The 14,169-nt window shown below is 36.0% G+C and overlaps 1 protein-coding gene across 1 annotated transcript in view; it reads left to right on the top strand.

Annotated features, from left to right (window-relative positions):
• The window catches only part of LOC106526996 (glutamate receptor ionotropic, kainate 2), a 138,368-nt gene that overhangs the window by 95,747 nt on the left and 28,452 nt on the right, over nucleotides 1-14,169 (top strand). The window contains exon 7 of the mRNA XM_014021747.1: nucleotides 8,477-8,727. Coding sequence (XP_013877201.1) covers nucleotides 8,477-8,727 — 251 coding nt within the window. The remainder of the gene's footprint in view (nucleotides 1-8,476; nucleotides 8,728-14,169) is intronic.

The following is a 14,169-nucleotide window of genomic DNA, read 5'->3' as shown; positions in this document are numbered from 1 at the left end:
TATATATATCATAACATCATCAGGCTGACCAAAAATAAATTATGTGCAAATTGTGGTATTTTAAAGACTAAAATCAAGAAAATATATGCAAATAAATAAAATAATTACAAAATAGCAAATTCCAGCAGAAGAAACACTTTATTTCCCAATACTGCACATACAATGCGTGTAACATCATTTACAAGGTTTCAAGTCAAGTCAAGTCAACTTTATTCATATAGCACATTTAAAAACAACTGCCATTGGCCAAAGTGCTTCACATATTGCAAACTAAAAACAAAGCATTGCTAAAAGAACGCAAATGATAAAACCATAAAAACAGACCAAATAAATAGGGAAACAACTCTCCAACTACATTAAAAGCTTTTGAAAACAGGTGTGTTTTAAGAAGAGATTTAAAAACTCCAAGAGTTGAGGCCTGTCTGACGTGAAGGGGCAGCTGGTTCCACAGTTTAGGAGCCACAACTGGAAAGGCTCGGTCACCTCTGTGGAACAGTCTGGACTGCGGGACAGCCAAGTGCAAATGATCACTGGATCTTAGAGATCTGGCCACAGGAGGTCAGACAGGTATTCAGGAGCCAGATCATTCAGAGCCTTATAGGTCATCAGTAAAAGTTTAAAATCAATTCTAAAACACACAGGGAGCCAATGAAGGGAAGCCAGCACCGGGGAGATTTGATCACACTTCTTGGTCCGTGTTAAAAGCGTGCTGCAGCGTTCTGAACCAGCTGCAGGCGTGAGAGGCCAACCTGGCTAACACCAAGATAGAGAGTTACAATAATCCAGCTGAGATGTAATAAAAGCATGGATCACACATTCAAGGTCTTTAAAAGATAAAAACAATTTGATTTTAGATAAAAGTCTCAGTTTAAAAAATGTTCTTTTTACTACAGAATTAATCTGTTTCTCAAAGTTGAAGTTTGACCAAAATAGTGCTAACGCAACCTCTTCTAATCATAAAATGGTCTTAGTTTGTCTTATATGTTTGCAAAAACTGATGAAGTGCCCAAAGAATAATCTGTCTTTCCCTCAATGACAACTGGAACTGGCTGCTTGTTTATTGTTGCCTGACTCCATCAAATAAGCTGACGGATGTAATCTGCCCCCTCATATTCCACCAAACTTGCGTAAGGCTTTGAAAAATAAATAAGTTGCAATATTTTCATGATTGCAGTCTAAAAGTCATCAGGGTCTTTCTTTAAGGCTTCTCCTTTGTGGAAGATATAAGAAAATCCAGTAACTGCTAGATGAATGAGAGGGAATGTCCTTGGGGAGTATATGCATGTTGGCGAGGTAATTTTTTGTGGCTGTTTTTGTATGCTCTGCTGGTCAGCCACAGAAGGTAATTCCAGTGACTGTTTAGCTGTGTGTGAAAACATTGGAGGTAGCCTATATTTGCTTTAGCTGATTGCATTTCCTGAGTGATGTGCTGCCATTCAGGCTTTTCTGTAGCGCGAGTCTGTGAATAACTGCATATGAATGCATTTGCTTGCTTTGCTTCAATGACAGTATAGCTGACTGTGGTATAAAGCTAACATTGAAAAAAATTCACTACTTTCTCTGACCATTTCCTTTGTTTGCGGGTGAACAAATCTATTCCTGTTATGCTTGTGTATATACAGACACAAATAATTCTACTTTTGAACAATAATCAAAACAATGTCACTGGCCAAAAATATCCCATTTTGTCTCATCACTTCCAAAGAGGACTTGTAAGAACTTTGGAGCTCGTCAACATGAATGTTGATGTTTTTGTGTTCCCAATATGAGTAAAAATGTGATTCATTAATATGTTACAAATTTCAATAATTGTGTCCAGTTAAAACAATTAACAGCAATATATTGATATAAAAATATTTCAGAAGCCTACATCATACCTGCCAACATCTGCTGACAGCAGGGACACCTTCATATTAACAAGCAGTTGTGCACTGAAGCAGTCCTAGGGGAGTCTGGGGTCATTCTTTTCCTGAAAGAAAAAAAAAGTAAACTGACTTAAAACAATGCATTTCCCAGCCACTTGAAGAGCATTTTACTAATTTCATAAGATTAATATAACAAAATAAAATCATTATTGTGATAAATAAATTAAGGCTCTAAGAAAACCATGGACTTAGCCTTCTTCATACCCCTTTTCATAGACATAGTCATCACATAAGTGGTGTATTTGCATGTAATAGGGTTTGTATGTTAGGTATAAGATGTTGCATTTACACTTAGGAATAGGTAAGTACTACTTTAATTTTTCCTCTTGGTGGAAAGTCTGAAATAAATAATAAATAAATAAAAGAAATTTATTTTGAAGCTAGAGCAATGACAACCAGCCTTTAACTTGAACTTTATTTGAAATCACAATGGGAAACTGCATTGCTATTATTTCTTACATTGCCTACATTATTATACTGCACTTTTATCACAAACAACATGTCGTAACAAAGCAGGCAATGCTACAAAATAAATTAAGTATACTCAGATAAAAAATTTAAAAAATATTCTTTATTGAACAATTTACTTGTTGAATAAAACTCAAGCATATGGCCTTACAAAAGAAAAACTTTCCTGAAAATCTTACATCATTAGTTATATTACTAAATAATTTGATTTCCTGCAAAAATGTGAATGCATTATGCTGAAAGATGTTTGCTAAATAGCTTAAAAATAGGCTGAAGCAAATCTAAAATAGCTTTTAAAAAGTAGATTAAATAGCTGAAATTAGCACAAATAAACAGAAAGATCAAGTTTTCTGAAATAGTAAAAATGTGAAAGTATCAAAAAAATGAATTTAGATTTTGAAAAAGTCAAATTAGTTAAAATGTAGCTAAAAACACAGAAAACAGCTCTAATTAGCAGAAAGAAGCACAAAAAGTTTAAATTATCAGACTAATAACAGTAAAGGTCAGAACGATAGCTAAAAAGAAAGAAAAAAAGAAAATCAACAAAATGGAATCTATAGAAAGCTGAATTCAACAAAGACATTAAAAGCAAAACACGAACAAAATGGAAAACGTACAGTCATGATTTATCAACTCACTGAAGGGTTTTAAAGATGTTTGTGACATCTGACCTCTGACCCCTTTAATCAATAATTATTATCAATCAGAACACAACCAGTGATTTCTACTGCAATCGGTCCGTCCAATAATCATATTAATAACCCCTTATTATTGACCTAGGAATCACCTCAGCACAAGAGTTTTTTTATGGTATCAATTACAGAACCCAGAATCAAAACCCACAAATTAGTTTTGTGCATGTAGGCAATTTTTTTTTCATGGTGAACAAAATGAATGAGTGTAGTGAACTTAAAAAGATGACAAAATAGTGATTTAAAAAATCAAAGATAAAATATAAATGTTGCTTGAGGATCCTCCAACCAACTACTGCCTGAATCTAAAAATCTAAATGGCTAAAAAGAAATAGAAGCATGATAAATGCATGTACTCTAAAACCTCCCTCCGCCCCTAAATGACCCAAGTACAACAGGAGAGTGAAGCTGTGGTGACTCGTCCAATAGCAAAAAAATAAAAATAAAAATAAAAATAAAATCCCTTTTGTCTGTCGTTTACATGGTTATTCTAAACTTCTGTGATTATTATTCATAAACATACAGTACACACCCCTCCTTTCATGCATCTACACAAGGAACTAATTGCAGATAACATCATTTCATGATTATGCAGATGATCTAAAACACCTCCTCTCCTAGATGGTAAAAACAGAAAAAAATCATTTTACAAGCAAACCAAGGCATGTTGATATGTTTTCTTCATGAGCCTCCTCCTCTTTCATGATCAACTGGCTCATCTCCATGTGTCACCTCTGGTTGGCTGGAGCTGCCTGCTTCCATGATTTGTGGGCTTCTCCTCTCAGGCCTGCTCCCAGCAGCTGTGGAAGGGAGGAACTGATAACAGGTCTGGTGAACTCTGGTAGACCTCTACAGGGAAATATTGGCTCCATTAGAATCTGGTTGAGTCCAGTTTCATGTCCCACAGGAACAGGTTGGTGAGGCTGACTTCTGACACTGCATGTTCTCATAAGCAGTCTCATCTAGTGAATTAATGATCAGTTCTTGGTTTTTAAGTTCTTGGTTTTTAAGCTAAGTTTATCAGCTGAAGGCTTACCATTTTTCATCTACTGATTTTTGTGTCACATGATTGTGGTCTCCTATAAAAGTAGGAGTGTTCTTCAAGGTTTAACCTCTGGGCCATTAGGCCTCAATGTTCAGGACAGCTCTATTAATTTCCAGTTCAAAAAACACAGCAAAAATGCTAAATATCTCAAAACGTACAGTTGAAACCAGAAGTTTCCATACACTATATGAAAAGACACTAGCCTTTTTTTAATGTCTGATGTGAATTCAGAATAAACTTTTCCTGTTTTAGGTCAATTAGGATTGCCCTTTTTTATTTGCTAAAAGCCAGAATAATGAGAAATACTTTTAAGGCAATTTTTTTATTATTTTCTTCCAAGTAGAATCTGGTCCTTTTCCATTTATATGCTGATGACACCATCATTTATTGTGCTGCCTCAATGTCAAGCAAAGCTAGTGTGATAAGCACTGATAAGACAATCCTCTTTTCTCTGATGAAAGCTGCGTCACACTACAAGATTTTAAAACAGTCGGCCAATTTTCAAAGACTGAGAGAGCCCACACGTGAGGATAAAAAATCCTGGATCTACCAGGTTTGGTACATTGTGTGATGTATAGCCACACGGCAAGAGACAACACACCACACATGAAAATATATTTCTTTCATGAACATTCAGATGTCAGATATTAAATCACGCGAGACTTCCTGAAATCTCATGAGAATTCAGATGTCGGAGGAAAAATCTCACGTGACCTCCAGAGAGACGTGACTTCAGAGTGAATAAAAATTTGTGACGAGGAAGAAACAATCTTGATCGTTTGTGGACTATTTTACCAGAGGAAAAACAAAGCCACAGGGCTTTTAACATCCAGCAGACTTTTTAGTGAGTCATGACAGTTTTTTGTGTTCTTTATTTTGGAATCCCCTCCGTGTTTACATCAGCTCGCTTTCTGATTGGCTACACGTCTCATTCACAGGCTGCGAGCTCATTTGTTCTCGGGTGAACACTACACACACTGTGATATCGGGCCAAAAAATCAAACATGTTGAATAGCCCCGATTTGAGGTCGGAGCGGTCCCAAAGTCCTTCCGAGCCGACCAGATCACTCTTAACTCACCTCCCACAGCAGGAATAACTGCTATGATTATCTTTAGAGCCATCACGATAATCTGGACTTCCTTAAGATTGTCGGAAGGGCAAAAATCGGCATGATTATCTTTCCGTGTGACGCCGGCCTTAGCTGCTTCTGACAGAGAGCAGTGTAATTCTGCAAATGGCTGTTAAACCACTATAAGAAGCCAGAGGAGCTTTATTTTTTTTTACATTTTTATCTGTCTCATATTCTACTGTCAGGACATATTGACAGTTTAAACAAATATGCATTTTTTTATAAGTTACCTATTGCAGCCTTAAATGAACTTTGACCCAGAGAAAAAAAATCATATCTTGATGGTGTTCAAGTATGGCCTTTCAATTCAATTCAATTCAATTCAATTCAATTCAATTCAGTTTATTTATATAGCACCAAATCACAACACTTAAAGCTCTAACCTTAACAGGAGCTTGATGGCATATGGTTTACAGACAAATATTTATGGAGTATTCCTGAGCCCATGCACTGATGTCGATGACAGAATCAGGTTTCTTTTTTAATACAGCAGCCCCTAAGCGTCTGAAGATCACAGTCATCCAAAACTGACTTTCAGCCTTGTCCTTTAAGCACAGAGATTTCTCCAGATTCTTGACAACTTTTGATGATATTATGAAATGTAGATGATAGGAGAGCAAATTGTTCTACTGTCTTTAGACACAGTTTTTCACATACAAGCAAACCTTTGCAAATCTTTACTTCTGAGAGATTCAGCATTGTGAATGCTCTTTTTATACATGGCCCTCTTACTGACCTGTTGCCAATTAAGCTAATTATTTGAAAATTGCTCCTCTCGCTGGTCCATCTGAACACCACTTACAGCCTTTTGTCTTCCTGTACTTTTTAAAACATGAGGCTGCCATAATGTTTTACACATTTTACAACAACCCAGTATTTTGAAATTAGAGTGGAACAAACCACATATGTTGTCTGTTTTCTTGGGCATGCCATGTTCGCTTGAGTTGTGCTCCTGTGAATGTGTGTAAAGGACACATGCCCAGAATGAGCTGGCCCAATTAATACTGCGTTTGGATTTAGAGCTTATATTTCTCCTGCCTGTGATGTTACAGCTGACGTAATTTCTTTTGTTTTGACTGGGCAGATCTGGCATTGTTTCAAGGACGCATCTGTGTTTGTGGTAGCAAGTGATTTATCTGACAAATGTTGTCTTGAATGAATAGCAGTGAATAAAAAGGAGCAGATAGTTTTTTTTCTTCCCGTCACCATGGTGAAAGATATTTTCAAATGTGCCAACAGTTTACTTAATAATTTTAGAAAACAGTCACATACTAGAAGCCCTTGTTCAAAAATAAGGACAAAGTAGTTGTTACACAACATTGCGACTGCAGCCATAATGCAATGACGTCAAGGGGCTTCAGCTTAAAGCCTTTTCCAAATTATTTATTCAAGCAAATCCCATCAAGATCACAGATCACAAGGGAAGCTTGGGCCTGAAGCAGGGGCAGTTCTAGGAGCTGACCTTAGAGGCTCCCAAGGCAAGATTTTCATTAGTGCAATTTTCTAAATCTCATTGCCTGTTTACACAAGATGCTTCAACGAAGAAAAACCTGTTCAGAGGTCCTACTTAACAGTTTTTGTAGATTTCTCTGTTTTATTGGGATGAATCAGGACGCCAATTTACATACATTTGCATAAGAAATTAAATAATTTTGTACAATTACACCAGTTACCAACTAAATTTTGAATTTAAAACAAAACCTCAGAAGCCTAAATCATACCTGTGTAACAGTGTATTAGGGCCATTTTGAAGATGAAAAAAGAGGAGCAAATCTCTGCCAAATAAACTCAGAAATTTTTAGATTGATTTCAGAAAATTTCAAGAAAAATGAAGGAAATTCTCTAAGCTCCAACTGTCGTAAATTTGAGAGAATTTATGATATTAATTGTAGAAATTTTCGAGAGGAAAAAAAGAAAAACTTTGCAGTACCTAAGGCTCAATAATTAAAAATATCAGATTGAACTTGGTTAAAAAGAAAATACTAAAAAAGCCAGCACAGTTCTAGAAGAGCATTCTTTGGAAAGATGAAACCAAGTTCAACCTCTACCAGAATGATGGAAAGAGAAAAGCTTGTTAAAGGTGTGGTACTGCTCACGTCAGTGTGGTACTGCTCACATCATCTGTAATGCACAGCAGAGGTAGTGTGATGGCTTGGGCACGCATGGCTATCCGTGGCACTGAGTCACCAGTGTTTATTAATGATGTGACACAGGACAGAAGCAGCTGGATTAATTCTGAGGTATTCAGAGACATACTGTGTGCTCAGATCCAGTTAAACTGATTGGTCGGTGTTCCATAGTATAGATGGATAATGACCCAAAACATAAAGCCAAAGCAACCCAGGACCCCAAATGAGCATTTCACCTGTTAGAAACTAAACGTCAAACAGAAAGGCCCACCAACAAACATCTACTGAAAAGTGCCGCAGTGAAGGCCTGGCAGAGCATTAAACAGGAGGAAACACAGTGTCTGGTGATGTCCATGAGTTCAAGACTTCAGGCAGCCATTGCCAACAAAGGCTTTTCAACCAAGTACTGGAAATGAACATTTTATTTACAATTATGTATTTGTTCAATTTCTTTTGAGCCTCTGAAATGAAGGGATTGTGTTTAAATAATGCTTTAGTTTGTCACAATTCTATGCAATAATTTTGTTCAACCCACTGAATTAAAGCTGAGAGTCTGAATTTCAACTGCATCTGAAATGTTTTGTTCAAATTTCATTGTGGTATTGTACAGAACCAAAATTAAGAAAATGTCTCTGTCCAAGTAGATATGGACCTAACTAATAAAGTATGTTTCTTGATTACATGTGGAGTTTTAGCATAAGCAATTTTCCTTTGGGATGAGTAAAGTTATTCTGATTCTGATATTGTAGGAGACTAATGTTATTTATAAAGTATGAAAACAGCTACAACTTTGTAATTTCTCAACATAAGATGATCTTGATCTGAACTCTGGCACAAAAGATGGGATGCAGTCCTTCTAGGAATTCAAAGCCTTTAAGTTAAGTTACTAAGCTATTAAGCTTTCAATTTAAGTTGTAATCTAACTTAAATTAAATGAGTAGCATTCCTTAAAGGAAAATGTGTTTTAAGGATTAGGTAAATAACAGTCAATTTTTCAATCTCTGCAGCAATCAGAGTCCTGCACTATAAATGGAAGGCATTGCATCATGTTAACTCTCCATGCTGATTTTGTGTTTTGGTCCTTTAGGCTCTCCGTACAGAGATAAGATCACTATTGCCATACTGCAGCTACAGGAGGAAGGGAAGCTGCACATGATGAAAGAGAAGTGGTGGAGAGGAAATGGATGTCCAGAAGAGGAGAGCAAAGAGGCCAGTGCACTTGGAGTGCAGAACATTGGAGGGATCTTCATCGTCCTGGCAGCTGGACTTGTTCTCTCTGTGTTTGTGGCTGTTGGAGAGTTCTTGTACAAGTCCAAACAGAACGCCCAACTGGAAAAGGTAAAGCATTCTTCTGACAATTATCATTTCTTTTCTAAAAAAAAACAATATCAGAATGTATTTGCCTAAACACTTAGGTGATGAATGACAATTTCATCGCAAAAAACAGTAAAAATGTTGCTAACTATATTTGATTTAAAGTTTTACAGTCTATAATTTGAATAGGGTTGTCTGCTATCTGCAGAAAATCACACATTAATGACAGTACCATATGACAGACTTGAAGATAAGGATTGGTTTCTTTGCATTTATTCACTTAGGCCCAATGGCGACAACGAGATAAGAAACGTGAGGAATTCTGCTGTCACCATGGATCCAAGCTAAACTTTAACCACCATCTCAAATGACATCAAGAAAACTCCAGAAACTTGCTTTTTTATTCTTTGAATCTAATATTATTTAAATGTTCCCATAAGGAATGTTTATTTCTTCATAATTTATGGAACCATCAAATTTTACGCACAACTCCAGGAAAATGGGAACACTAAGAGTAGTTTGATCAATTATTTAGATGGCTGAAACACATATGATTTATATGTTGAAAGGGCCTGCTCCCCTGCATAACATATCTACAAGAGCTATATCCACAAGCACTCACTTTCAACTGCTTCTGTTCATTTCCACTCTGCTACCTGCTACTCTGTTTCTGCTGAAACAACTCCAGCTGTTTATATCTGCTGCTGTTAAGGTCATACACAACCTGGATCGATCAATGCAACAACAGAAGATTGTGTTGTTAGACTGGACCTTTCCAGTAAACACACAAACACTGACAAGTTGCTAATACAATGGTCTGCACCTTCAGGGAAAATATAAGGAATAAAATATGATTCGTACAAAATACAAATGTTAAAACTGTTTGCACAAATAAACAACATAAAAAACAAGTTCACCCAGGCCGTCAAAGACAATATAAATTTATACCAGATCAGTCTGCATCAAAGGTAGGTTTGTGTGTTTGCTTTTTTAATGTAATGTTTCTTTTTATGAATGACAGTAAAAAGACACCACAGTGAAAGATATATTTTTCTCACACATTTTGTAGAATGTGCACCCGATTATGTTATCAAATGAAAAAAAGTAATGATCATCAGGTCACCACCCAGCATGTAAGCTATCTGCTGTAGTGGGATATGCAATGATCTGATGTACAGAAGAGCTTAAATTAATCTGTTTGAAATTACCTTATATCAAGTGAAAATCTTCCACCTTATCACTAATGACTGGTTAAATGTTGTCTCACTTAGTATTCATCTGTTTCAGAAAAGAAAAGTAAGGCAAGCGAAGGTTTTTGCTAAAAGAAGTTATGTGTACAAAGTCAGAGTAAATGTGACACACAAAATAGGATTATGTGAAAATATTCAAATTAGATTAATTTGAGAAAATCATTTTATGCTCGGTTTGCATACATTGTTGGGTATTTCAAACAACTACAATTTTAAACAATCCTCTGATGACAGCAACTTGCTCTGAAACAGGCTGTTCATCAGCCGATCAAAAGTTTAAGACCATATCTAAAAACAACAACCTTAAAATAGAAAATAAAATCTGAAACCAAAGAGTAGCCGTGCCATTCTTGCTAATCACGTCAAAAGTTTATTTCAGCATGCTTGATGCTAGTGTTCCATCATTGGAAAAGCTGGCATTGTGAACTGCAGCGTTGCACTGTTGAAAAACTCAGTCATTACCACACAAATGGGCTTCAGTCATGAGGGAGACCCCCTGCAACATCTCCACATAGCCAGCAGCCGTATGACGCCTCTGAACAACCTGAAGCTCCATTGTTCCATTGAAGGAAAAGCCCCTCCGATTGTGCCGTATAGAAAACATCTTAGGTGGGATCTCCTTGTCATGTCAGTAATGTTGGAAGCCATCAGGACTGTCCAGGTTACATTTATTCTCATCCAAGAATAAAACTTTCTTCCATCTTTAAATGTCCCATGCTCGGTGCTCTCATACAAATAGTGAATTTTGTGCCTTTGATGGAGACGAGGCCTTTGAAGAAAATGTTTGATTTTAAAACCCTTCTCTCACTGATGCTGTTATGGGACTGCAGTTGACACCAGCGACAAGATTAATTTGGGCTGAGAATCGTCCGATGTCTTGACTAGGGATGGGTACTGAATTCGATACTTTTATAAGTACATTCCGAATTCTGTCGGTACTACAGAGTACTGATTCACGTAACATCAAACAGTACCATGTTTTGGTACCTAAACACATCATTGTGACCGTATTGGTATGAGTAGTGGGTTTTCCATGCTTTTTTTCATGCTTGTCCTGAATGCAGCGTCACGCAAGAGTGTAATGACGCCAGCAGCCGCTGGTTCAGTGGAGTTCAGAGTTGCTTGAAACCGAGCCTTGCAGCTCCTGGAGTGAAAGTCACCTGACAGACCGCCTCTGAATTATCTGGTGAATTAATTATCTGGTGAACACAATGTTTGCTTGCTCAAAGTAAATAAAATACTGCCACTTTATTTCATCCGCCATTAAACAGAGACCGACAGAGGAAAACAACAGAGGCGCTTCTCGACACTCCGAACACGTCTGACCTGAAAGAGCACAAGAAGCTAACTTGAAGTGTTGGATGCGTTTTGGATGCTCAAAATGTAGCTTTAATACCTTTTATTTATTTTAACTCCATCCTCTTTTGCTTATTTGATTTAAACTTATTTGCCTTCCATGGACCTCCATCACACACTTTCTCTAGCGGGGAAATGTCATCAATAGAAACATGTGGAAATGGATTTTAATTTGTGCAATAAGACAAAACAGTCTTGTTGTTTTCAAGAGTTTTCACTTTAAAGATATTTGTTAAACAACTGATGTTACAATGCATAGAGTTGGATGTTGTCTTAATATTTGTTAAATTTTATATATTGAGAAATACGTTTAAAAAAATTTTAAGTTTATTATTCTAAAAACAACACACACATAGTACCAAAAATTGGTACTGTTAAGTACCGGTACCGACTTCCAGGTACCGGATATTGGTACCGAATCGATTCAAACGTCAAAGGTACCCATCCCTAGTCTTGATGGACATCCAATTGGATCCTACGGCTAAGGGCCAGTGAAATGTTTTTAGGTCTACCTCTTGATTTTTTGTTCTATAACCCTCAGGATCTTTTAAGACATTTAAAATGACTCTTACTGCGCCCATCTCAGCAGCAATGGCACGCTTCGAGAGGCCTTGCTTATGCAGCTCAACAATTTGACTGCGTTTAAAGACAGAAAACTGTTTTGCCTTGCCATCTGGAGGTCATGTTAAAGCTGTGCATACCTAACAGAAAATGACACTGAATCTACATTTTTTTGTAAAGATTTGGGCTTTTAAAAGCTGTGGCTTTAAACTTTTGATCAACTGATGAACAGCCTATTTCAGCTTAGTGCTTGCTTAAAATAAAAGCTTACTCCCATTTCTTTTATTTGCATTTCAAAGCTCTACTTAGAACTTTATTCAGATCCAACAGTGCAAAATATGAATTCTTGCCATTTTTCAATTTGTCTTAAAACTTTTTATCAGAAGTGTACATGTATGTGTACATATATACAGTATATATATAACTGTCTTCTCAAGCTTCACGCTTCATGCTCTATATGCAGAATCCCTGGTAAATTAATATACCTGTACATGATGGCAAAGTGTCTAACAATTTGTCAGCTTAAAGCTAATCTTAATAACCTTTGGTGTACTTTCAGACACTCAGTAGGTATAGTACACTTGAGGTGCAATACCCTTTAATGGCTGAGGCTCAGAAAGGAAGAGCCATTGGGTGTCCTTTTGAGAGTTGTTAGTTTGATATTGGTTTCACACACCAAGGTGTCCTTGGGAAACTTTCTGGAGCCCAAGTTTTCCCTAATCTGAGCATTGTAAATTGGATATCAACACTAAAAAACTCTATATAAATTGTCCATTTACCTTGTATGTATATATGTTTGTATAAAAGCCATATAACACTATGATGATACATTAGGGTTGCTAAGAACTTTTTTGCCAATTGCAATGTTGGAGAATGAAACCAAATGTGGTTGATCACTTTTTATGGTGATAAAATAAGATCCTGGGTTAGTAAGATAAGATTTTACCAATTTTTTAAAGAAAATTTTGCTACAAACACTATTGTCTGATTTCTCCTAAATCTCTTCAGACCTTAGAATGGTGCTTCAATTTTACATGACCTTCAAATTTCTCATTAAAGCAGTGTGACCTTTGAATTTAAAGGGGTCACATTCATTTTTCACAAGAAGCCAAAATTTAATACTAGATCAACCTTTTCTTCTGTAATTGTTTTTAAAAAAAATACCATGTTTTACAGATTACTTATATGGGTCTCATTTTCAAATATCCATACAGAAATTTTAACTTAATCAATATAACTTATTTATCAGACAAAAAAGAATTTACAAAAAAATATGTTGTACTTTTTTACGGTTTTCAATGAAAACTAATAATAACTCTCTTGCTCATGGCTGATGGAAGAATCTCCGATGGTTGCAGGCCACGGTATTAGCGTCAGTGTTCCAAATCTAAATGCTCAGAGAGAAAAAAAGAGAGTTTTTGGTTGCTTTTGTTGTTTTCAACCAATGTTGCACTTTTTTATGTTCAACATAAATTTAAATGGTCAAACAACTAATCAACCAACTTTTCATCATTCATGAGGCGTTTTTTTTTTCCAAAGTTAAGTTCATCACATTATAATTCATATAAAACATGCATCAATATCCGCCTTCTAACCTTTTGCATTTTATTTGTAGTGGCTAAATGGGTTGATTATGGAGCCATGTTTTTTTCACGAAAAAGCAAACAATTCTGTTCTATAACTCCAATAATTTTGCTCCATATGTTAAACAAGATTATTCATTTACTCAACAAAATGATGACGAACACAAAAACCCCACAGGGTATCCCCAAAACAAAAGACAATGAAACACATTTCACAAACTTGAGTATTGCTTTTGGATTAAACAGAACCTCCCTGGGGTCACAAAAGAAATACAGTTTGAGAGTGAAATGTTTTTTTTCCCTTCAGGTTTATAAAACTACAGATTCCAAAACTAAAATATTAATAGGTACTTACACAAGTAGGCCTTAATATTTTGTTATTTCTCTATTATATTAAAAGTTGTTGTTTGTGACACTTGAAAACATCCAATTACTAAAAAAATGGTATGTTTATTACATCTTTCATGTAAACAAGTTATCATTTTGTTTCTGTTGCAATGCATTCTGAGGATGATGACCACTACAGTTCAGACTGAAACACAAAGAGTCAAGGCTAAAAAGCAATCTTTGTCAAAAACAGTGTTGGTTTATCTGTTCTGTACAATAAATGGGCTGAAACAATCAAACTTGATTGTCACTTTGCCCTGGAGCTATTGCCATTTATGTATTTTATGTGTATATATATATATATACAGTATATATATATATACATACAT

The sequence above is a fragment of the Austrofundulus limnaeus genome, unplaced genomic scaffold (genome assembly GCF_001266775.1).
Source record: "Austrofundulus limnaeus strain Quisiro unplaced genomic scaffold, Austrofundulus_limnaeus-1.0 Scaffold304, whole genome shotgun sequence".
NCBI lineage: Eukaryota > Metazoa > Chordata > Actinopteri > Cyprinodontiformes > Rivulidae > Austrofundulus > Austrofundulus limnaeus.
Note: the sequence above shows the minus strand (reverse complement) of the source record. Positions and strands in the feature narration are given on the sequence as shown.